The 25,914-nt window shown below is 42.2% G+C and overlaps 1 protein-coding gene across 3 annotated transcripts; it reads left to right on the forward strand.

The window, feature by feature from the left end:
* The first annotated feature begins 2,208 nt into the window (after positions 1-2,208).
* fam184b (family with sequence similarity 184 member B) lies at positions 2,209-21,765 on the forward strand. Of its 3 annotated transcripts, none has more exons than XM_039808266.1 (16): positions 2,209-2,789; positions 8,469-8,657; positions 10,399-11,070; positions 11,719-11,854; positions 12,281-12,432; positions 12,518-13,051; positions 14,277-14,384; positions 14,469-14,767; positions 15,709-15,859; positions 17,064-17,183; positions 17,371-17,503; positions 17,927-18,057; positions 18,246-18,361; positions 19,656-20,015; positions 20,109-20,235; positions 20,759-21,087. In XM_039808266.1, the coding sequence occupies exons 1-16, from the start codon at positions 2,640-2,642 to the stop codon at positions 20,819-20,821; spliced, it is 3,441 nt and encodes a 1,146-aa protein (XP_039664200.1). In that variant the 5' UTR covers positions 2,209-2,639; the 3' UTR covers positions 20,822-21,087. The 3 variants fall into 3 exon arrangements, with proteins under 3 accessions (XP_039664200.1, XP_039664047.1, XP_039664128.1); XM_039808113.1 differs by lacking the exon at positions 20,759-21,087 and adding an exon at positions 21,583-21,765 and having other exon boundaries at positions 2,210-2,789; XM_039808194.1 differs by lacking the exon at positions 20,759-21,087 and adding an exon at positions 21,583-21,765 and having other exon boundaries at positions 2,210-2,789; positions 20,121-20,235.
* The last annotated feature ends 4,149 nt before the right edge of the window (positions 21,766-25,914 follow it).

Genomic DNA, 25,914 nt, shown 5'->3' on the forward strand with positions numbered 1-25,914 from the left:
GGGCATCTCCACAGGCAGATAGGGATAGCCATCTATCTCTGGAAATCAATTTAATATAGATGGTAGCCTACTCTGTCAGGCTTCTGCTTTAGACCTGCGTGCATGTGGGCGTAGGATTATCTGAGAGGTGTATTATTATATTAAATATTTATGCTGGTGGATGCAGGGGCCAGAAGTCTCTCCAGTAGTCCATACACATGCTATGTCATGAGCCAAAAAGATGTGAAAAAACAGCTTCTAGCGCTTCTGTAAATCTCTGGCACATACAGTGGGTGAACTTAAGACATCCAAATGCTTTCCAGAGAGATACACTCCCTATGTAAAACTGCTTAAACATTCAATCATCAAGCTATACCGTTTCTCATTACCTTGCAATATTTATAGTCTGAATTGCTCCATTAAACACAGATATAACATATGTAGGACAATATCTCATTGTGACCAAGGCTGGATTACAAACTGGTCGAAGCAGACGAAATGCCCAGCAGACGAAATGCCCAGGGGCCCCAGACCCCTTGGGTCCCCTGCAGCTCCAGGTTCACCATATGTGCCAAGTGGTTTGTAATAATTAGATTAATTGCAAATTAGTTTGGGGATATGCCCAACTGAAGAACACACACTAAAACTGGTGCTGTGTTATTATTTTGTGGCACGTCTCAAGGCCTCAGTATGTTTTAAACAAACCAGGTCGTAAGATGTGCCGTCATACCACTTCTAAGGATAAAACTGTTTATAGCAAATGGCCACACTCAAAGGCGGGGTGAAACCCCTGCCATCAGCCTCCTCCTGAGTGCATCCCTCTGCCGCCCCGATCTCTTTTCAAGAACTCTGTGTCTTTTGCATTTCTTCTTCTCTCAAATGCAATAAATCATGCTAATAACACATACTTTCGGACAGTCTCTCCTCAAAGGCATTCATGACCTTGGCTTGGATGGATATATGAACTGATGAAAGAACGAAAAAAGAGAGCTTAAGAGCCAATGTCTGCTTGGGCATGATTGTCAGATTGTTGGTTTTGAAAAGTTTGTGGGATACAAGCTGTTGTATCCCACAAACTGTTGTATTCAGTTCAATTTCAATTCAATTTTATTTATAGTATCAAATCATAACAAGAGTAATCTCGAGACACTTTACAGATAGAGTAGGTCTAGACCACACTCTATAATTTACAAAGCCCCAACAATTCCCCGAGAGCAAGCAATGCGACAGTGAGGAGGAAAAACTCCCTATTATGCCTCACATGGCATAATTCGGAATAAAGTTGTTTATTGAAATTACCCTAATTGACACAGAAAATGTGTGCCCATATTATTGTAGCATAGAAGGACTTGTTCTCTAGTGTAGTCTGCAGTGTACACTGTACCTGATGAGGAGGGAACACAATTACAGGGGTGGTGGGTGGATGGGGTTGGTTTTACAGTAGCCTAGGGACCCATAGCTATTTTCCCCCAGAGGCCTCATGACAGGTTAATACAACCATGTGGCTGTGAGGGCACCACATCGATTTTACAGGTCAGTTTACTCATTATGAGGAGTTACTCAGCTGGTGAAGACAGTCTTTAATGGCTCTGAATGATCTTTATCAAGTTCAAGAAAACAACATTTTTTTTTTATTCTCAGCTTGATTTTGAAAGAGACAACCTATTTGTCTTCAGCAGAAAGAGGGCTTGGACTTTGAAAATGTATAGGCAATGAGGGTCTGATGAAAATATGCTACATGAGTTGTATTATGGGAAGTGTTTTTTAGATTTATCGATTTTGGTCAACTAATTTGCTGGAGCCCATTAAAGTGAGGGGTGTTAGTCAATGGTGCCAACTTGTGTATGATAGCCTAATGTGTTCTTGTGACTTTCTCTAGGCTATCTGTAGGCCATTTCAAGAGAAAAATAATTGATAGTCTATATGCATAAAGAGGTAGGCTACAGTTTCACAAATGTGTTCATTGTGATATGGCAGTTCAGCCAATAGCCTAGCTACTAGCCTAGTGGTAGTCGGCTAATAATACAAGATTTAGCCTTAGGCATAAAATGACCTTTCTTTAAATAGAAGAAAAAAGCAGCAGTTAGAGCCTATGTTTATCTGATTAATAGTAAAATCACACGACTAGACCCCGGGGACCCCCTCCTCCCATCCACACGGTGATTGATACAGCAGCGCCGGTAGGGGCGGGGCAGCACTGCAGCAGTGCGCCTCTCGAGCTGTCTCCGGTATGTTCCATAGGATACACACGCCCCTCTCCGCCCCTGCCGCGAGACAGGTGGTTGGACGATATGCCTTCATCCTCGAGCGCTCCCTCTTAGAATAAAAAAAAAAAAGCCTATCTGTTGACAGCAGGAAAGGGTCGGTTGGCGCGAGCGCGTCCCCGATGGACTTCCAGCGTGTGACCTCCGCGATCACCGGGCGGACAGCGGGAGAAGGGGGGCAACTACCGGAACGCACGAGGAGAGCCCCGCCGATCTAGAACCAAATGTTTTCCAGCGAATCGCTCGAGCTGCTGTTCACGGGAGGTGGTCTACCGACAGAGGAATGAGATGCACGAGTAAAAAGTTGACACGATTTAGGTGGGAATTTTCATCTGAGAGGCGGCAGGATAATTTCTGACTATCCACCGGTCTGGGAAGTTCCCTGGGGGGTTTATTATGGCTTCAGGAGCCGGTAAGGCTGCACAGCCCCCCGGGCCGGGCTCCACCGTTAACGGGACTGCGGCAGAGTTCCCGAACATCGAACAGGAGCTGTACGACTACCAGATGCACAACAAGATGTGCAAGAAGATCGCTCAGCTCACCAAGGTAAAACCTGCATGTGAGACCGAGAGGAGAGAGGCGCGCCGGCAGACGCGCTGTCAGGCTGATTGGATGATCTGATGGCTGCCTCACTATCTGCCATCACACCCGAACATAATTAGGCTACATGTTGAGAAGGCGACCTGCAATTATCCTAGGCTATGACATATTGGGACACCAAAAGATAGCACAGCAAAAATGTAAATTATTATATAATTGGAATTATAAATAGCTTAAAAATTGATCCAAATGAGATTAAAATAGCTAATAAATAGCCCAATAAGAGAAGTATTTCGTAAAACAAAATATCACAGTAATAGACACTACTCATTCTGGCTTAAACATCATTATAGATGTGCTCTGTTACAAATCCGTATCTCTTGGGATAGGCTAATGATTGGAAAACTTGGATCAGGGTTGATTCGTCTTCATGCCTGACACAGTAATCAGACATTAGCGATCACGGAGAGCTTTAGGTGTATGCTGCAGATCTTTAGCGATTTGAGAGCCAAACCTTTCAGGGCAGCAAAGGAGTGATGCAATTATCAGTCAATTTATGGATTATCTTCTCCATGCATCACTTATAGTTTAGACGGTTAGGCTACATGTCAAACAATTTAAAGACAATTGAACATCTCAAAGAGTGCATGAATGCCAGAGGCCAAAATTATGTTTCTCTGTCTGACCAACAGATAAAAAAAGGTATCCAAATGTATCAATTAACAATGATATTAAACATACAGCAAAACCCAACATTGAAGAAGCTGGAACCACCAAATATTTGTAATAAAAATGAATTAATTGAGTAATCAATAACCTTTTGTGACATGATTATAACCATTTTTTTATTACCACAGACATGATGTGTACATCAGTGTGCAGGCAGGGGTTGCAGCAGCAGTATATGCATTGGCTTTTCATACAGTAAGCATTGCTATATGAGGATTCTCCCTCTCTCTGGTGCACAATAATGCTTACAGAAGCAGTGCATGACCCATCGCTTGTTGAGCTATGACAATTACTGATGACTGTGCAGTTCCCATCTTCCCTTATGGGTTCACCTCTGTGTAGCCTGCAAGGTGTGTGTATGTGTGTGTGTGTGTGTGTGTGTGTGTGTGTGTGTGTGTGTGTGTGTGTGTGTGTGTGTGTGTGTGTGTGTGTGTGTGTGGTGTGTGTGTGTGTGTGTGTGTGTGTGTGCAGAGCACATGAGTGTAGGCTAATGCATTACAAGCTATTTGCCGTGTGTTGTTCAGAAAGCTTTTTCTGAGAGGCACAGACACACACACACACACACACACACACACACACACTAAGATGACACAGATGAGGGGTCAGCACTTGTGTCTGTGCTTGTTAGGGGAATTTGCCAGCCTAGTCCTTCAACCTCTCTTGGCTCTCTGCTCCTTCCATGCCAATGAAAAAGAAGCCTGGACTTGTTTCTCTCTCTTGAAACTTTATGCAAGCCCTGCCAGTCCGCTTTAGGTCTTTGATGACCGCAGGAAATAAATCTGAAACCCAGAGCGCTGATGAAATATAAGAATCATCCAATTTGATATTTGGTGTAAGCATTTTCTCTGAGCTTTGGGATGCTGGACACGTGACACATGGTTTATTTGAGTGTTTTGGGGCGGGGTGTGGAGTGGAGAGGAAGCAGGAAATGGGTCAGCTGTGGTAACCTTATATATTTATTAACCTCTGCTCTCTGTGTGAATGGAGGAGGCTGGCACACACGCATTCAGTCATGGACTTGTAGGCTACTTAACACACCTCCTCACGTCGGCCTGTCCCTCACTCCTCCACTCACCCATCCACACTTATGCTTGACTTACACAGCTCCCTTCCCCCCCTCCCTCACATCAACCTTCCTCCCTCTCTGTGGTCTGTCCTGGTTGAATGGGTGCTGCTAAAGATAAACCAGTAGCACGTCGGAGTGTGTTTACATGAAAGAACAAGCCAATGGGAAGAAAGCGAAAGCTGACCCTGTCAGGCCAGCTGTTGTGAATGTTCACATAAGCTTGTGTGTGAACAGACATGCACACACCCCCATTTATACACAGAAGAGAGTAGTCTCTTTACGTGATTCACAGAGAACAGTAGCATATTAAAGTGTGTCTTTGTGTGCACATATTCGCCAACACTTTTGTTTGGCAGCTCTAATTCTGTGTGTGATTTCCTGTACTTATCTAGCTTACACTGTCACAATGTTCCCTGCTTTGTAATCCAGCACACCCGTTACCCTCTTTGATATGTGTAGAGGTGTGTGTGTGTGGGTGAATGGGGGGCTGATGTAAGAGTGTGCATGCTTGCTTGTCTCTTTGCCTAACCTCTCCTCTGTGCACCAACCATTCACTCTACATCTTACTCCAGTTTCAAAAAGCCTCATCCTGGCTCTATTTTACTCTGTAGACGGAATACTCATTTCATGCTTTGCTGACTATGAAGTTATTGTCAATAAGCACAGGCACAGGCTTGTGAGGCTACATGAAAAACATTATCGACTGGCAGGATCAATATGGGATTTACAGTAGCAAGAGGCTCTCATTGCCACTCTCTGACCGAGCTGCCATGCCAAGCATCTTGAGAATTTATACCCAAAAACCTAAATTAAAGTGTGACTATTTAAGATTTTCTTTTTTCAAGCCATTGCCAAATTAGTTGATACAAAGTAAGTAGTAATAATTAATCCTATCAGTTCCACAAAACTCCCTTCTGTATTTCTCAGTGTGGCTATGTTTATAAAATGCTTTAGTCCGGCGACATTCGTGCACAGCAGCCCAAGTGGTGCGTTTTACGTCACCGCTGAGAAAGGACAACACGGGAGGTAGATTTTCAACAATCACATATGGGTGTTCACATTATTTTGGAAATGTTACATATGTCCAGGTGTGGGAATGCTTTCTAAATTGTCCTCTCTCTTCCTTTCTCCTGCTATATTTTCCTCTTACCCTTCTTGCTCTCACTCTCAAACTGGCCAAAGAGGACAGCCAAGAACAGCACACACACACTCCCCTTAGAGCTTGCCCTCAATTCAGTGTTTGACTGGCAGGACAGAGAGAGGCGGGTTTGTGATTAGGATTTGGGCAGATGTCACATCCATCATCAATATCTGTCGTTTAATTATTAGAAATACATCATAGATCAATGGAGATTGACAAGTGTGTGTGTACACACACACACACACACACACACACACACACACACACACACACACACACACACACACACACACACACACACACACACACACACACACAAAACACACAGGGAATGTCCGGCAGTGCTGTGCCAGCTGTGTACTGCAGACAGTGAGGCGTCTGGATAAAATATGAGCCTATGTGTCCCCAGCACACACCCATGCACATGCACATGCACATGCACACACACAAACACACACATCTCTGTGGGTGGGTAAGTGAGCCATCAGGTTCAGCAGGAGCATATGATGACACTGTAGACATGGCGTAGAGGGTAAAGTGAATAGTGGGGAGAAACAGGCCATATTTCAGGTGTTAGTCACAGACTATATTGGGAGGAGGGGGAGAGACTCCTCACATGTTGGCAGGCAGGGAAATCACTGCATGAAGCTGCAGTGCTGGGACTATTTTAACTCACAGGACTTTGGTTACAGTAGTGCACACTGTTTGTCAGTGTTGCTATTTAACTTCTGTTATTTGTGTTTGGTGATTTTTGTGTTTCCATGTCAGTCCGTGTCAGTTTAATATTTCTTATCATAAAGCTGGCAGCTGAAAATATTGGCTCCATAATGTCTGTTTGTGGACTAGTGTTGGTGTCAGTTTTCCTGCTGTTTGCAATGCACTCGCGTTAAATGAATACAGAGGAAACAACCCCGCAGAGTGAATCATCTAAATCCATGAGGATGTAAACCCTAACCAGATCAAATTAAACTGTGGATTGTTTTCCGAAGAAGATTTGGTCAAGAAAGCAACATTAAAAAATGATCACCAAATTATAATATATACATTTAATCCTGCCTGTCACATAAAAACAAAAAAGGAGAGTAAAACTGCGAATACAATCTAAAATCTAGTCCATAAGAAAGAACTCAATATGTGCTTACAAATCAAATAAGGAGGCCAATTTGATTCTTTTCCTATCAAAGAGGAAACATATTACTCAGTCTGCAAATAAATTTTCCAATGTCAGCCTTAACTTAACAATGACTAACTGTTTCAGCTTTAAATTATTCTGCAGTCCAAAAAGAAAGTATATGCTACACAAAAGCACTTTTTCCTCAATTTCTTGACCTAAGGGACAGAAAACCCTAAAATGAAGAATGGCTTTATAAAATTATACTAATTAACCAAGAATTCAAAACACAATGATAAACTAGAGTAATAAATAAGCATAGAAAATCTGATCTGCAATTTCTGGGACACATACAGTAGACTGCAATCTTGGAAATCATGGGATATCGGTATCTTCTCATTTCTCTATTTTGTGCCTCCTCGTTTCCTCTCTCCTCCGTCCTCATGCCTGTGACCCGGAAATCGATCTCTGCGTGGCATCTTGGAAGGAATGTCGAAATATTTTAAAATGCATCCCGAGGAAAGAGGAGGCTTACAGGAGGAGCTATGAGCGAGGATGCACAAGTGTATCCTTTGCACCTGTGACACACGGATGTCCCTTATAGTTAAATACCTGCCTTGAATCCTCTGTTGCTGTGTCTCTTCGTCGCCTCCTCCGCTCGTATCTCAGGTGGGAGGGACTAAGACACAAGGAGAGGAGGTGAGGAAAGGAATCAAGGTTGTACAAACTGAGAAATGAGAAGAGGGGTTAGCCTCTAGGGGCAACGGCCAATATTTCTGGGGTTCCTGTCTGGCCAGTGGATATCTCCACACAGATGCCATGGCGTTCCGCCTCTTTTGCTCTCCACACAGACTGTTTACCTGCATAAAACCAAAGCCCGCTCAAACGTGATTGGTCAAAACTACTCCAACTACAAATGCACGTCAAATGGCAACCAGAATGCTTCTGATACCAAAATCTTGTCCTGTTGCCTACAGATTATGCATTCATATGCAGAAATCTGTTTATAGAGATTACATAGACTGTAGAAGGCACATCAGTAGCGGAGTAGTCTCACATTGCCAGGCCTTCCTCCACAGCGTTGCGGAGGAGGTTCTGGCGAGTCCACACAGCATTCCGGGATGGGAGAAAAACATGCTCTGGTTTATTAGCATTTATTTAAACCAATCACAACCGTCTTGGGTGGAGCTAAGCACCACACAGACCAACGGCGCCTCTGCAAAATAATGTGTTTGGGTTGGGTGGAGCATGTGTACGTTCAAAGTTTGTTTTAGTTGTGCACAGAAAACTCAGATTGGACAATCTAGCTAGCTGTCTCGTTTTACCCTGCAGAGATCTGAGAAGCAGTTAACCATAGTCCTTATAAGTCGACCGGAGTTTAAAATGCCAACACAAAGAAAGCAGAAGGTAAGGACATCCGGCCGAAATCCAGCGGAATTTCCGGCGGCACCTGAACAATCCCCGAAGTGGAACGTCGTGGATATAGACTAGGAGCGGAGTGGTGGTGATCAGTGCGAAGAAAAAGCACGACCTATCTCTAAAAGAGATGATGAACAGATACAGTTCAAAACAAAAATTTAAGGCAGAAATGTGCAACAATCGTTAAATCTTTCCTTGCCTGTTGTTGACGTTTTCCAGGTGATTTATTCTCTGAACATGAAGAATGAGGAGCAGGAGGCGGCCCTGCAGGCCTTGAGCCACGCCCACCACGAAGAGCTGCACCGCATCCTGGTGGAGACGTGTCACGAAGGGGAGGGGGCGCCACTGAGAACACGCCTCCTCGAGCTGCAGGACTCCCTGGATATGCAGCAGAGAGTTGGAGCCCAGGTGTGTGTGCGTGCGTGTACTCTTACCCTCCTGATCATGAAATAAACTGAGCTCATTCAAGGGCACGTTGAATTGCTGTAATTTAATTTGTAAACTCTCAGGAGCAACAAATCAAACCCGCCCGCCTCTTACGTGACCTACAACAATCAACCAAGTTCAGATAACCTGTGACCTGACCCAGCCACAAGACTTCCTACTGTGAACACATGCTGAACCCATGCTCTGCACCACAATAAAACATCAACATGAATCATAAATACGCACATGATTTTCTTATGAGCTCTTTGGAAACAGTAAGCAGCTTAAGCGAGAAAATCTACATCGACCATAAACCTTTATTTTTAAATGTGTAGCCACAGTTTATTTGTCATCTTTCCTTTTGCTTTCCAGTTTTAGTTGGACATTTTTGCTGCCAATTCAGGAGCATGTTATTGCACAAGTGTAAACATCTGCCAGCAAATCAGCACTACATGAAAACCATTTCACAACTTTATCCTATAGGCTCTGTTTTTGTGAATTTGATGACCAGAGGTACACACACAATCCTAGTGTAGGGCAGTCTTGAAAATGGCTGTGAACAAGATTATACACTGTTAGTAGGAGGAATGCAGTTGGAGCCGACAAGTGCCATAGTGCCACTGATGCAAATGTTATAACCAAAGAAAACTAGACTGTGGAATTAGACTTATGCTGAGTTCACCGAAAGTATTGCTTCTTCATAGCAGATCTGTTAAAATCATAAATCAACAAACATCAAACACAGTTACAGTTGTCATGGCATATCCACAACCCTGGGTAAATGTTATGTCTAGGAAGCTTTAAGAGGGTTTGGCTTTAGACATGCATTTGAAATTACAGAAACTAAAGCTAGTCCGTCAGACTGAAGGTAAGGATGAGAGGCCAATCTTTGTTGTAGCCGGCACCGTTCCAGTCTTCTCTTTGGACCAGCGCGCTCATCAGAAACGATTATGACGTGACACAGTGAACCGTTTCACCACCATTCTGTCTGGATTAATATTATTACATAACATGCAACTATTACATTTAAATACAGTCTTTATTCTGCAGCAAGTGGCCATGGTTTAACCACAGTAATAAACTCAAAGTCCTGCAGATAAAGAAAGTAATAGACTTGTTGGAGAAAATGTTAGTAATATGTTTTCCATATAATTACCTAATACATAGTTCCTACAAAGTTATTAGGTGATTACAGAACTGCAAAATAAAGCATCTCCTACTAAACAATCATGTATTTTCAGGACTCCTAACTGCACATTATAATTTACCAATGAATCCTGGTTATGTGACAACCTGAATAAAGGTTTAGAATCTAACCTGCCCAATCTCAACAGTGCAGGCTGGCAATGATGTTTTCCCCCACACTGAGATTATTGTTTGAATGTCACAACACTGTAGCTAATTAGCCTTTATGGCCACAGTCTTGCCCTTTTCAAATGTTTTGTATATACACTGTTCACTTCAGTGCTCTGAAAGGTTCCTAGAGCACCTTTGAGATGTATTCGTACGGCATATTTGCAATGTGAAAATGCCACTACAAAAATAACTGAACTGTTATCATGTGTCTCAAAGGTTTCCGGAGTGTTGTTGGGAGTAAAAACATAATTTGTTTGAATCAATGCTTTGATTAATTTGGGCAGTTCTATGAATGCACCTCTCAGTGGGTGGTCAGTGACTTTAAATGCAAGTGCAGTGTGTAACACGTTATCCTCCCTGCCTCCAGGTGCAGGCAGACTTTGAGTGCTTCCGCATCCAGGCGGAGGAGAGGGAGCGTGAAACTGAGGCGGAGCTGAGAAAAGAGTTCGAGGAGAGGCTCCAGGCTGCAGAAGAAGAGCTCCAGGCGGCCAAGGCCCAGATCAGTGATGCCAAGGAGGAGAGCCTGCGGTTGAGCAAAGAACTGGAGAAGGCCGAGGAGCAGATCCAGGAGCTGGATGCCAAATGTGAGGAGCTACAGATAGCAGCTGACGAGGAGAGACAGAGGAAAGAGGAGCGGAGACAGAGAGAAGACGAGGAGAATAAGAAAGAGGAGGAGAGACAAACAGAGGAGCGGGAGGACTCGGAAAGAGTGAAAGCACTCTTGGAGGAGGTTAAGGCACTGAAAGAGGAGGTGGATCGAGTAGAGGACGAGAAGAGGCGAGCAGTGAAAAAGGAGAGGGAGCAATGGGAGCAAAAGATGAATGGCCTAAACGAGGAGCAAGAGGAAACGAGGAAGAAGATGGAGGCAGAATGGAGGGAGGAGCGGCAGAGGTGGGAAGAGAGGGAAGAAGAGGAGAAGAAGGGACTGCACAGCGCCCTACGAGAGAGAGTGAAGAGGGCTGAAGCGGAGGTGGAAAGTCACCTGGAGAGGTTGGCTGAGAGCAAGAGAAACACAGTCAAACTGCAAGAGCGAATACAGGTACACACACACACACACACACACACACACACACACACACACACAAACTAGAATGTTGTGAAATTGGAAGTGAAAGGAAATTGAAATGTTGCAGCTTCCTGTCTCTGATGCACCCAGCTAATGATTGTGTTGGGAAAGGGAGCAAGGTGGAGGCAGAGAGCGAGAGAGAGGGGAGGAGGTGTGTGTGTGTGTGTGTGGGGGTAGGCTTGTCTAACCACTGGCTGCTCTCCCTGAGTGCTATTCCCACTGCCAACTATGTGCTAATGAGTAGTTTGAGCAGGATAGATTCGCTGCAGCACCACCACCATTACCACCTCATGGATGAGCATTAAGAAGCCCTGCAAGAGCTGGCACAGAGCTGACATAAGCCCCCACAGCAGACCATTAAAAGCTCAGCTGGGCAAGATAGCTCCCTGACTCACCACATTTCATCCTCCATTTTTTTTCCCTATCCCCCCCCCATTCCCGTCTCTCTGACTTGCGTTCTTTCTCCCCTTCCTTCTTATCTGTGTCAAAGTTGCTGTCGGCTTCTCTCTCTCCCTTATCTGTCTTCTTTTTTTCTTGTCTATTCTCATGTGCTCTTTCTCAACCCAAAATATTCCTCTGCATCGCCACCCCCCTCCCCTGGACCTTCATGCCTCCCTCCAGGACCTGGAGGAGGAGCTGGAACTGGATCGGAGGCGTGTGTCCGAGGCAGAGGGCGTGGCTAAACGGGCAGAGGAGGAGCTTGCGGTCGCTAAGGAGAGGCTACTGCTGCAGGAAGACGAGCTGCAGAGCAGAGCAGGTAGTCTGCAGTCTGTGTCCACCTGTCTTCTTACCTGTCTGCCGGAGAAAGCTCACATCGGCGAAAATCAGCTGAGCTCAGTGCATTTCCATTATTCATTCTGACTCAGCGTTAATTAAGTTATCACCTCACGCCATTATAATACAGAAAATGCAACAAAAGCACATTATTCATCCTCCATAAAGGCAAACAGTTTCATCAAAGTGTCATCATACCCAGTCAGCAAAAATGCCCTGAATTTTATTCATTGCACGAGAATGATTTCTGTTTCAGGGGCTTCCTCATTTAGTATTGCAAATCCATTCTGCTTCTATAATGCATAATCAATCAATACATGCTCGTGCACGTGTGTGCTTGTGTTCACTTGGGTGTTTGTTGGTGTTTACTTGAACCTGTATGTGTTCTCTGTGTGTGTGCGTGTATCAGAGGAGCTGCTGAACCGCGGAGGCTGCGAGGTGTGTGTCTGTGCTGAAGTGGAGGAACTGAGGAGCCAGGTGAGCCGCCTGCAGAGCAAGAACAGAGAGCTGGAGCTGCAGAGCAGTGGCAGAAACAGCGACCACGCCCGGCAGATACGCCAGGTAAAAAAGAGCTATTAAATTTCATTAGATTGTACAGGTGTACCAAATAAAGTGGCCATTGAACATATATTGTGTGTGTTCATAGCATGCTGAGGCGCTGTCCAGTCTGCGTTCTGAGATGGTAAGAGCCCAGACAGAGGAGCTGCGTCGCATCCAAAAACATGCAGATGATGAGAGGGACAAACTGCAGAAGGAGATAGAAAAAGAGAGAGAAAACCTACAGAAGGAAAGAGAACAAGAAAAGGAAAGGTTTGAGAAGGACAGAAACAGACTGCGCAGAGAGAGAGAGGAGGAGAGGGAAGAAGTGGAAGGGATGAAAGAACGTCTGAGGAGAGAAAAGGAGGAAGAGCTCGACCGGCAGAGGAAAGAACTGGAGGTCGAAAGGGTTCGCGTTCACTCGCAGTTGGACAAGAACATTGAACAGGTTGAGGCGGAGAGAGCCAGTGTGGAGCACAAGCTGGAAGAGGAGAAGAAAAGATTGGTGGAGAAGGCTGAGGAGGACAGGAAACGGTTGAAGGAGCAGGTGCGTAAGGCGATAGAGGAGGTGATGAGGAGGCATGCGGCCGAACTTCACAGCGTCCAAGAAGCTCTGAGTTCAGAGAGGAAGACCAACCAAGAGGTCAGCACACCACGAGGGCGTTTGGACTGACAGTACTTATATCAGAATAAAAAATAAAAAAATAGCCTGCTGTTCAGCTGTGGCAGCCAGCTCCTATAGGCTTAGTAATTATATTATCAGTCAGACTTGGGTTTAATTATTTCAGATACAAGGACGAAACACTGTGAGAAATAGTTTTTCCGGAGTCACTTAGCCCAATATTTTGTATATATATGTCATAGGCACGGCCACAGTGGTGAAAGAAGTTTTCAGATTCTTTACTTAAATAAAAGTACTAATACAACACTGTAAAAATACTCCGTTAGTGATTAAAAGTAAGTCCTGTATTGAAAATATAACTTCAGTAAAAGCATGTAAGTTACATCAGGAAAATGTACTTAAAGTATTAAAAATAAAATCACTCAATGCCATTTTAGAAACTTGAAATGATCAAAAGCGTTCTGTCAATCAACTAAATGTTTAATCAGCTAATCCTTTCAGCTGGATTTGTAGACAGTTATATTGTTGGGTAGTTCAATTTATAATAAAACTTCAGATGTTATTAACTACATGTGTTTTGTGTGCAAAAATCTTAATTTGTAAAGTAACTAGTAACGTAAGCTGTCAGATTCATGTAGTGGAGTAAAAAGGACAATATTTCTCTCTGAAATGTAGCGGAGTAGAAGAAAAGAAAAGACTCAAGTAAAGTACAAGTACCTCTAATTTGTACAAGTACAGTACTTGAGTAAATGTACTTAGTTACATTCCGTCACTGGTCATAGGCTTAAAACCGCATAAAAAAAAGTGATTTTTGTTTTTGTTTGTTAGAGGGGCTAAAGATGTATAATTATGAAGTAATTTATAATTTAAAAAAATCGAAGATCAGAAAAATTTCTGAAAAAATCTAAGCAATTTGTGTAGCATAAATGTTTTTTGTCTGATCTACTCTCCCGTTAATCATCTCGCGACTCCTTTCGGGGTCCCCACCCCCTGGTTGGGAAGTGCTGGTCTTAAAGAGCTTGTTTCATGAATAATTTTTAAACTACTAAATGTAAAAACACATAATAAGATTTTAATCACATAATTACCTGCCCTTTGAGCCTTTTTATAATGTGCACTTCATCGTGACTAATTATTAATTAGTCTTAGGAATAAGGAGATAATAGTATGGTTGGGTTAAAGTGCTAAAAAGAAGATCAGTTGTTAATGTAATAATGGTGTTGACGAGGATGAATTTTCTTGGAAGGTGTGTGCGCGTTTGGATGAAGAGAGGAGGACTGCTGAGGAGCTACGCAGCCAGCTGGAGAGGGAAAGAGAGGAGCTGAGGACACAACTGAAAGATGCCACCAATGAGGTCAGAGGTCAAACTCCACTTGAGACGCCAGATGAAATATATCGTAATATGTGAAGGGAAATTGAGAAGTTCCTGTGCTCTCAGATCTGTAGGCTGCAGGCGGCAATCCAACAGCAAGACAAGAAAGAAAAGGTAGCCCCTGAAGCTGCGGCCTCATGTGAACCGCAGGGCTCTCGTCTGGAGAAAGAGCTCCATCAGACTCGGAGTCGACTGGCTCGGACACAGGAGGAGGCAGAGAGGCAGCGGGACAGGCAGCAGAGAGAGATAGCGTCCTTGCGAGCTGATAAACACCGGCTGGAGGAGAAAGTCCTGGAACAGAGCCGACTGAACACGGAGAGGAGTCTTCTAGACCAGAGCCAGCGGCACACTGAGGACCGGATCAGGTAGCAGAACAAAAACCCAACCTGCCAGAACTGCTTAGGCTTACATTACAAAGCCTCCACTCTGCTTGTGATCGCCCCCTGCTATCCTGTTAAAAGATCACTAGAGAAGATCAAAGCTGAAACGCAGATCATTCAAATTGTGGCTCAGAACAACCTGCAGCATCTTTTCCTCTCTTACATTCTAATCATCCGTTAAATTTGAAAGAGCTTTATAGACGGGTAATGTGTTTTACCAGAACAGAACATGACAAGAACTTAGCTGCAGCAATAAAAATGATACAAAGTGATACAAACAACAGTGTCAGTACATCAGTGAAAATCAAATCAATATCACAATCCAAATAATCATTAGCCATAATGGTTTTCAAAAAACCAATTAATCCTGTCCTGTCTCATATCGTGATTGTACATATCTTCTTTTTCATCGCTGAAAACAGCCATTAATTTTATTTAAAGTGCTACGCTAAAACACCACTTTACATGCAGGTTTCTGCTCCTATAATTAAGACATTATTATTGTTGAATAGACAACAATAATGCGTTCTTCTAACAATAGTACCCCTCAACATGACTTTCCTGTTATGGGGTCTTTTCTGTGCAAAGGCACACATTTATAACACCTGTTAGCTGGAGATATGCAGGTTTCTGCTCCAGAAATACAACCAGGGCATTCCAAATCTCATAATATGACACAAAAAAACACATTTGCACTTATATGGACATTTATGAAATAAAGTTATTAAGAAAAGTGAGAAATAATTAGGTTACTACCACATCTACAATACCTGAAACTTAAAATAATCGTCCTCTTAAAGTAATCCTTAAAAGCACAAGACACTACACTGTATAACGAGTATACAGTTTAGCAAGAAGAAATGAATAGTACATTTGCATGTAGGTTAACTCACCACCTCACTTCTTGTTCTGGCGCATGCCTCCAGGGCAGAGTGTGAGGATCGTCTCAGAGCAGAGTTCAGGATAGAGATGAATGCCGCCGTTGCTGAGAGCGAACAGAGATGGCAGAACAGAGAGCAGGAGATGCAGACCCAGATATCTGAACTGCAGAGTCAACTGAGCGAGTTGCAGTCACAGGTGAGTCTACTTCACAAACTACTTGTAACCATCCATGATTCTTGTTCTCCGTACCTCCAGGCATGCTGATTTTCTCTATCAAAAGCATCTAATTGTAGCTTCATAATCAGACTGAATTGCTGTTTAGTGTGTTGTTTATAACTTTCTTGAATTTCTGAAAAAGAGAGATAGAGATGTTAGCGGTGAACCTGAGGTCTAAAACTAGTTCAGATTAGCATTGAAAGACACTTATTTAGAAGTTACTTTTGTTGGTTAGTTGTAGACTGCAGCATCGATTGGTTTTCTTAATTAATCATTTGTTTCTGAAAAATATACCCATTATAGCATTTCAAAGACATAAATGATGTCATTGAAATGCTGGTTTTGACCGACCAACAGCCCAAAACCAACTGATATTCAGTTTACTGTCATATATGACGAAGTAAAGCAGCAAATCCTCAAATTTAAGAAGCTGGAAAAAGCTAATATTTGGCATTTTTGCTGGAAAAAGACTGAAACAATTAATAGATTGTCACAAATTGTTACCAATTGCTTTTCTGACGACCATTTTCAAAACATGTTGAGGTTCAGAGATGATTCTTCACCTGCCTTCAAAATGAAATGTAGTGTCTCACTTTCCATTTGGGCTATTAGGTTATATCTGATTGTCAAACTCCACACATTAAGATAAGTTTACTCATCTTGATAAATACTTGTCAGCCTACGAAGGCAGTTGTATAATGACCTCTGTGGCTCTGAGTCTGAGAAAATAACCCCGATGATGTCACCTGGGTGTCTGAGCTTTGGCTCGGAGACTATATAGTTGAACAGAAAGCCTGCAAGTTTGAAAAATGTGCATTTACCAGGCAGGCAGGGTGTAATACTTTACATTTTAGCTGCATTATGTAGGATCCAGTGTTTTGTAGCTTGAGACATACTAGATGCTAAAAGTCTGGATATTTCAGTTGCATCGATTTGACCGTTCCCCAACTTAACGGAAGTGCAATAATACATCGCTGGAGTACTCTTTTAATTATTTCCATAAGCCTGTTTTGAGTGCACAATGAAGTCTGTGTTTTATTTATTTATTTTAGGAAATCTCATCTGAGTCTGCAAATTCTTGAACAAAAGCAGCATCTCACATTTAATTCAAATCATCTCAGGATAATTACTATACACAGAGCCTTAAAAAAATCCTTTGCTCACAATTTTCTCACCAATACAGGCGGAGAAAAAGAAGGAGTGCCCGGAAGATGATTGCCACGGCAACCCCGAAATTGAAAGGCTGAGGAAAGAGGTCCAAGACACCAAGGAGATAAACAAGAAACTGAGGGATTTGTTGCAGGTACACTAAAATCATATGTACTCTCTTTCATAGGTTTTCTCTGTGATGAATAATTGAGCAGCTTTGATGATAGCGCTGCAGCGAAGAGGCATCGTAATGTTATGCTATGAGTGTGTGCATGTATCTGTGTCACATAATACACAGTGAAGTGCTATTGTAAAAGGATAGCATGTGTGTTATGTTGGAGGAGCCCCAAACCCAGTCTATAGGAGAGGAGAGACACAGTCACGCCAAGGCTCTACAGGTGTTAGAGAGACAGGCAAAAGAAGATGTGCTGTCGGAGAGGAACAGACTACAGACAATGCACCACCTGGAGCTAGGTAACACACACACACACACACACACACACACACACACACACACACACATACATACACACACACACACAACGTGTACACATTAACACATTCAGGCATTAGCATTAGCATAAGCACATGCAGACAGTCACACATTCTGTATAGCACATACACAGCTGCATGGACAAATGAATGAACACACACACACACACACACACACACACACACACACACATATATACACATTGAGATTATAAATTCAACAGTGAAGTTGCTATTGCCATGGATACACTTCACCATGGCAACAGCAGAAGGGTACCTGTTACAGTGGGCCAAATGGATTTTGATTCTGTATGTGGTTTTGTGAGTGTGTGTGTGTGTGTGTGTGTGTGTGTGTGTGTGTGTGTGTGTGTGTGTGTGTGCGTGTGTGTGTGTGTGTGATATCAGATAAGCAACGTGCAGAGTTGACCCAGCAGCACACAGAGTGGAGCAGACAGATGACCCAGAGACACATGCAGCAGATAGAAGACCTGCAGGCTCAACTACAGGCACACACACAGATGATGGCTCTGCAACAGGTAACACACAGCCATTTCATAATTGATATATTTTTTGTTCACATGAATTAGAGGATTAAAGTCAACACAGCACACTTAGAATTTAGGCAGATATGGACAATGTGTATCTAGTGTGTGTGTGTGTGTGCGTGTGTGTGTGTGTGTGTGTGTGTGTGTGTGTGTGTGTGTGTGTGTGTGTGTGTGTGTAGGATCTGAAGCAGCAGAACCAGTATCAGGTGTTTGAGCGACAGCTGGATGAGAGCCGCTGTGCCATGCTGGAGCTGCAGAGAGAAAATGCAACACTAAAGAAGCAATTAAAGGAAAGGTAAGTAAAGAAGTGGTGTGGTTATTTTAACATTAATGTTATTATTATTCAGGGCTGCAACTAACGATTATTTTCATTATCGGGTTATCTGCGGATATGTTTTTGGATTAGTGTCAGAAAATACTGAAAAAAAATCATCAGGGGGACAACCAAGGGGACATACTGATATTAATTATTTCATCCAATCAGCAGTCCCAAACCAATGATTTTCGATGTTCGATAGATGACAAAGAAACGCATAAAATCCTCCAGAAGCCAGATATGGTAAATGTTTGGCATTTCTGCTTGAAAAATGGCTAAAATGAATAAATGATTAGCAAAATTGTTGCCAATTAATTTTCTGTCAATCAGCTCTAATATTCTTGCAGTCGGGACAAAAGCTAATGACCAACTACCAAGTTTGATACTGAACTTAAATGAACAGTATGACCTTTTTGGAAATATGCTTATTGCCTCTTTGCCAATAGTTAGATTTGAAGATCAATTAGCCCTCTCATGTCTGTACGGGAAATATGAAACCGCAGCCAGGATCCCTTTAACTTAGCACAAAGACTGGAAACAGGGGGAAACAGCTAGCCTGACTCCGTCCAAAGGTAACTAAATACACATACTAACACCTCTAAAGCTCACAAATTAACACATTATAGCTAAGCCCAGCCATGGTGAGCTTTAGAGCTGCTTGTAGATGTATCATAATAATTTGAGCATAACCTAGCTAGCATAAATGACTACCATCCACTTTATGATAAGTTAAGCTTCATATTTGTCATACAGACACAAGGGTGGAATCGATTTGTCATGTCATTCTCGGCAATAAAGCTAATTTCCTAAAATGTAGAACTATCCCTTAAGTACAGAAAAAAGACAACCCAAGCTTTTAAAAACTGTGTGAATTGGCTACATTTGACTTAATTTCAGCACTCTTGTATTGTTATCCCTGCTTACTAGATGACAAATGATTTAGGATAATTTCTCACTAAAAGGTTGTACATATCTGGGTTAAAATTAGTTTAAAGGGTTCACTGGAGTATATGACAATGTATTGCACACATACACTTCTTTTATGTATAGTTTGATTGTTGAGCTTTATTATTTACTGGTCTATATGAAAACTAGTTCACAGTAAATTATATATAGTACAGTGAAAAGTGGGCCAAATTAGCAGCAGTATTCCCATCATTGATGATTCAGCCATTTTCAAGATCCCTTTTTTTAATCACAATTGTTCTATTGTACTAGACGAGCCACTTCCATTATTTCCATCCTTTTTCTTGGATCTGCTGTCCCTTATCAGGTCAGTACAGGAGAATCCTGAAGCTGAAGAGAAAAAAGAAGAGGAAGTCGTAGATTTGCGGAAGAAGAGAGACGCCCAGCTGGAAGAAGAAGCACAACGTCTGAAGGAGGAAGTGGAGAAACTGAGGGTGGAGATGGAGAAACTGGAGGAGTCGCAGAAACACTGGGAGGAGAGGAAAGAGGAGGACGTCAAAGAAGAGGAAGTGGACGAGGAGAAGAAGAAGGAACGGGAAGAGGACAAGAGGAGAGACGAGGTGGAGGAGATCAGGAGGGAGCACAAGAAGGAGATGCAGAGTTTGGTGTCGGAATACAGCAGTGCCCAGACGCACCTGCAGGCTCGCATAGTGGCCTTGGAGAACGAGTGAGTAGAGGACAAACGCGTGGAGATACAGTACACACAGTTTAAAGTGTAAAGGGCGGGTATGTGAGAAAAGTGTGTGTGTTTGTGTATATGATTTAACTGCAGATTGCGTGAGCGGGAGGAACGCTGCAGGAGGAGGGAGCCTCGAAGTGATGACCTGCATCTGGGGAGACTTCAGGAGAGACTGACTGAGAGAGACCAGCTCATTAAACGATTAGTGGTGAGAGCGCACGCACGCACGCACCCACGCACCCACCCACCCACCCACGCACGCACGCACGCACGCACGCACGCACGCACGCACGCACGCTCAATCACACTACGAACAGGCAGCTAACAGAAACTTGTTTGTGCAATGTACCAACCTTGACCTTGGAAAAAGAAGTTTTTCCTGATTTGAGTTGGAAAAGCTTGTATTGACAGTTAAAGGAACAGTAAGTGATTCTGCACAAATATTGTTGATATTTGAACTCAACTGCCAAACAAATACAACCCCCTTCAGAAGATCCACGGACAGATAACTACTGGCCGGCACATTCAAATGCTGCCTCCCGGAGCATTCAGAATAGTTGGAAATCGGAATGTTTTAGCTCACAGAGATTTGTCTAAAATACATTTACCTCATTATTTGTTTTGGCCACGTTTAACATGAAAATCCAACATTATAACATTGTAGATATGACAGAAAACACGGAAAAGCATAATATTTCCTCTTTAACACCAGATTGTTTTTTTCTTTTCAGCGCACACTAGAGCTAGGTGACCATGAAGAGATATTCACTGAATTTGACAAAAAGGGTATTTGATTAACATCACTTACTACACCTTGGAGCAGGATTCTGTATCTTTATTGATCTCAACTCAAGGTCCACTTCTCGCTTTTTGTGCAGCTTTGATCGCATCACACAGTCCTCATTAGCAGATATAGTTTGCCCATCTGAGCACTTCTAGGATTCTTCTCATGCATGTGGAGCTGCCGGTGACCTGGTGACACAGTGGATAGGATGCATACAGGATGCATAACATGTAAAAGCAATGTCGCCGGTTTGATTCCCTCCAGGGAATGTTGTTGTTGAACCCCTCTTTTTTGCCCCCATGTTGTATGTTTGTGTCTTAACTGTTGCTATCAAATAAAGGCACAAGGCAAAAAAAAAAAAAACCTACGTTTGAAAAAAGTTTGAGTTTGTTCAGGACTGTGTGAAAAGTTCCTGAACTGGCAAGTAGGTGAACCGTGAGTTGAGATCAAATATTGAACCCTGCTTAACTGGTAAAATAAGCTAGGAAAACAGGAGGAATTTAAGACATTTCTGGAGCCATTTAACAGTGTAGTGACCAGGAGTTGAAGTGAAATGGGGCACTTTTGACACTCAAAACAAATTCAATTGAAACATTGTCTTCGTTAAACATCAGTGGTCATATATGCGTAGGAGAGTGCTGTATCTACCATCTGTGTGGCATGAGGCAGAGTAGCAAACAAGTACACCCTCCAGACACAACTCTTATGAAACAACACCACCAAATGTGAATGAGGCCAATGAAAGTCCTTCCTCATCCTCCTTCCCCCCAGGAAGAGAGGCATCAGCTGCAGCTCCACCCTCCTGTTGCCGGGGACAACAACACCCTCAGGCTTCGTGACAGCAAGTCCCGCCCCGGGAGCGTCACGCCAACCATGAGGGTGAGTTTGTGTGTTTGCGTGCACAAAATGTATTAGTCAAAATGAGCCTCCTTCCAGCCAGAAGTGCTAACTGGGCCAGAGCCAACTTCTCCCTGACACACTTCCCAATCCACAGTCTGTCATAAAGGCCCCCCCCCCTGTGTAATGTGCCCATGGTTTTAATTACCACTAATAATAGGAAATTATAAACTAATAACTTGACTGTTAAAGATATGGAGCCTGTAGTGTGTAATTCACTTTGATGCAGTCCATTTACAAAACTTGAATGGACAAAACCATTTTGAGTATTATTATTACCAACATAAACTATGCTGGTTTTTAAAGGTGCTGTAGGTAGGATTGGGAAGATCCAGGCCTTAGCCAAAAAATTTGAACATCAACAACGTCTCAGTCCCTCCCCCCTTTCAGGTAAAGTCCAAAACGGTCTCCTAAGCCCCTCCCCTACAAGGGAGAATGAATGTGTGTGCATGAGCAGTGATTGACACGCAGTTAGACACCCCCCCCTGGCCCTGATTGGTGCATCTGAACAGGGAGCTGTGGATTTTTGTAAATCGCACTACAGGCTGTAGGTGGTGCCAGAGGAGCCAGATTTATTTATTTTTTATTACCTGCTTCATGTAGTTCTACTGGAACATAGGGTCAGGGTCAGCAATATATGACAGAAAGTTAGTTTTATAAGTCTTACCTACTGCACCTTTAACATCTACTATATGTGAATTTGTCCTCCCAAAAAACAAACATGTGGGTCCCTCTTTTTCCCCCCCCAACCACCCCCCCCGCCGCCCCCCCCACCCCCCCCCCCCCCCCCTCCATACCCCCCCCTTCCATCGTCTTCCTCCTCCTCTTCCTCCGTCCATCAACACTCCTCCTCAACCCTCCCCCACCAGTCCACCTCCCAACCTCAGACCTCCTTCCACTACTCCACCTCCTCTCTTCCACACAAGCACACCTCCCTGTCCCTTAGCCAACATTCCTCCCCCTCCATCCCTCGCTCCACCAGATCCCGGACTTCCTGCATCCCTCCCACCCCGGCGCCCACCGCCCCGCTCCCCGTCTGCCCCTCATCGCAGACGGGCATCCGCTACGTGTCGCCCTCCTGCCAGGAGCCACATGCACACCTGCAGGCCCAATCAATCAGGTAGGAACATTTCAATATAACTTATAACTCCAATGAAATATCGACATTTCAGCAAACGTCCTTCTTCAGAATAAGATACCCCCAATCCTAAAACGTGCATATAATCAAGAAATCAATGAGCACAAATGAAAAAAAGGGAGGAAAAACAACCTCAATTTAAATATTAAAGCAATTATAAATTATGAAAACTACACTGTAATTCTGAATATCTTTCAAGTCACTGTGTGAAAAATAAATCTACAAAAAATTTAAGGAAAATAGAAATAATAATAAAATAATAATTTTATTATAATCGATAATAAAACGAAGCCCATACAGGTTTCTAAAAAAAACGTTTTGGGACACTTGGGACTGGGAAGTATTATTGTCTTTTCCGACAGATATATGGTGTGTGTGTATATATATATATATATATATATATATATATATATATATAATATATATATATATATATATATATATATACACACACACAAACACATGGACCTGTACATTTTAATGGTTTCAGCCTTTCCTGCGATTGGCCTCTCAAGTTGACTGCCCTGATTTGAAACACCGGTCTCTTAGTGTCTTATCCTGAAAAAAACAAATTGAAATAATAAATGCATCAGAGTTATGAGTGCGTAGCTTTCCCGTTATCTTTCTCGTCTACCTGCACCTACCTGCAGGTACCTACCTGCTACCTCACTATAATAGGTGTGTTTTCCCTCAGTTTTTCACTAGTTTCAAAATAAGCACAATGCTCTGAACCTTAGTATAATGATATATTCATTTAAATAGTAAATTTATGTGTTTTCCTTCTGTGTTTTGTAGAGGCCCGTATCTGGAGCAGAGGGGGACAGAAGGGCTGAAACAGGAGTGGTTCCATTCCAATATATCATTCTACACACACACAAAAAAAAAAAAAAAAAAAAAAAAAAAAAAAAAAAAAAAAAAAAAAAAAAAAAAAAAAAAAAAAAAAAAAAAAAAAAAAAAAAAAAAAAAAAAAAAAAAAAAACACACAAAAAAAAAAAAAAAAAAAAAAACATACACACACACAGGCTCATCACCAGCAAGGCCATCTCAAACATTGCCTCAAAGCTCAACCAAAAAGTGCTTCTCAAACACATGCCTGACCTCTTCTCAGAACATAGGCCTGCCGGATCTTGTTTGTATAGTTTGGAATGTCTCCATATCTTTTTTTTCTTTTTTTAAAGCAGTCTTCCTTTTTAAAAAATGCAACCTTTGCTCTAATCTCATCATACGATTATTCCAGGCAAACGTACATTTCTTGAAATCAACAACCAAGTGTCTCTTCGAGTATGGAAGCATTCGACGTATTCAATCAAGATCCTCGTCAAAACGGACATACACGACTCACCATACCAAAATGAATGCAAAAATGTATGATAATCTTAATGAACAAATTGAATAAAATATTTTGTTTTTGTAAGTGCTTCTTCTTTGTACACTGGTTTAACAAAGGAAAGACCAGGATTACATGCACATTTTATCATAGGTATGAAACTAAAGGTGGCACCTGGGCCTGCCTGTATTAGACGTGGCATCCTCTATCAAAGTATGTGTCATTTTATATCACATAATACATTTTCTAACAAAAATCAATAAAATAACCAGTTGGGAATGTCTGTTTTTGGTTAAATCATCAAATGAAATACGTGAACGTGAACTCCCTTACCACACTGATGCAAAAATCCTAAATTACCAGTATAGCCTGACTGATGCAGTTACTCCTATTTTTCTTATTGGCCAACATACAGTATACACCAATATTGACCAGCAATAAGCTAATATCTGCTGACATATTGTTCATGCTCCAATTTCCATAAAGCAGTTCTGTGCATTGATTTGCAACATTGTCTAGAATAGCCTAATACACCACAGTATAAAAAGAATATCCTCACGATGTACTGTATATGTTGTCATATTGCTTAGCCCTGAGATAAGATAAACTTTATTGATCTCAGGCAACTGAAATGTTTCATGATTTAAGTTGTTTGCAAGATAGCGACACATTCAGAACCCTTATTTGGGGTACAATGGTGTGCAAAAACGTGGGCACCCCTAATCTAAATGCCTTTTACAATGATTATCTAAGTGAACAGTAGCTAAGCTGACCTCTAAATGTTACAAAGTTAAAGATGACACATTTCTACAAATTGTAAAAACAGGATTACTTCTATATTTTACAGTTTTTAAATAATAAAAAAGAAAAAGTGCCTGTGCAACAACAGTTTGGGAACCCTGTCAGTTAGTACTTTGTAACTCCTCCTCGAGGCAACACTTGCTGTAGCTAAGAGTCTTTCAATTCTTGCTTTTGGAATTTTCCCCTTTTCTTCCTGGCAAAAATTCATCTAGCTCAGAAATATTCTTTGGCCTTCTTGCGTGCACGCCATATTTGATATCGCTCCACAGATTTTTAATAATATTAAGGTCTGGAGGGAGACCACATTTTTGCAGACCACTGTATTTCATGAATTTTAGTTATGCTTACCATAACAGGTTTGCTTAGAAACTGAATAAATGATCTGAACTGTGTATTAGGCTACAGTTCTACAGATTATCTGGAGTCCGGCTGGTATCTTCTATAGGACTGCAACTGATGATTATTTTCATTACCATTCATTAGTAATCTGTCAAATTGTTTTACTTTTATTACTCAAGTCTATTAAGTGTCTTGACATTGCTTGTTCAACCAACAGCAGAACCCCCCAATCAGTTTACAAAGATACCGTATCAATCAGCAACTTCTCACACCTGAGAAGGTGGAACCAGAGAGAATGCAGAATTTGTGGTTGATAAATGAATTTATTTATTTTTTAACAGCTGGAAACTACTTTTCTGCCTATCGACTTATTAATAAATCAACAAATCACTTCAGCACTAATCTAGATTGCAAAAAAATGATTGTGATCACAATACCAGTTTCAGATGGTGTCATTTAAACATTTATTGATTAAGAACTTGTTTCTGCATATACAATATTTGGTAACACTTTACTTGAAGGTATCTACATAAGAGTGACATGACACATAAACCCTAACCTTAACTTGTCATGACAAAAACCGAATGACACTTAATGGCAG

Source organism: Perca fluviatilis, chromosome 1, assembly GCF_010015445.1.
Source record: "Perca fluviatilis chromosome 1, GENO_Pfluv_1.0, whole genome shotgun sequence".
In the NCBI taxonomy this organism is placed as follows: domain Eukaryota; kingdom Metazoa; phylum Chordata; class Actinopteri; order Perciformes; family Percidae; genus Perca; species Perca fluviatilis.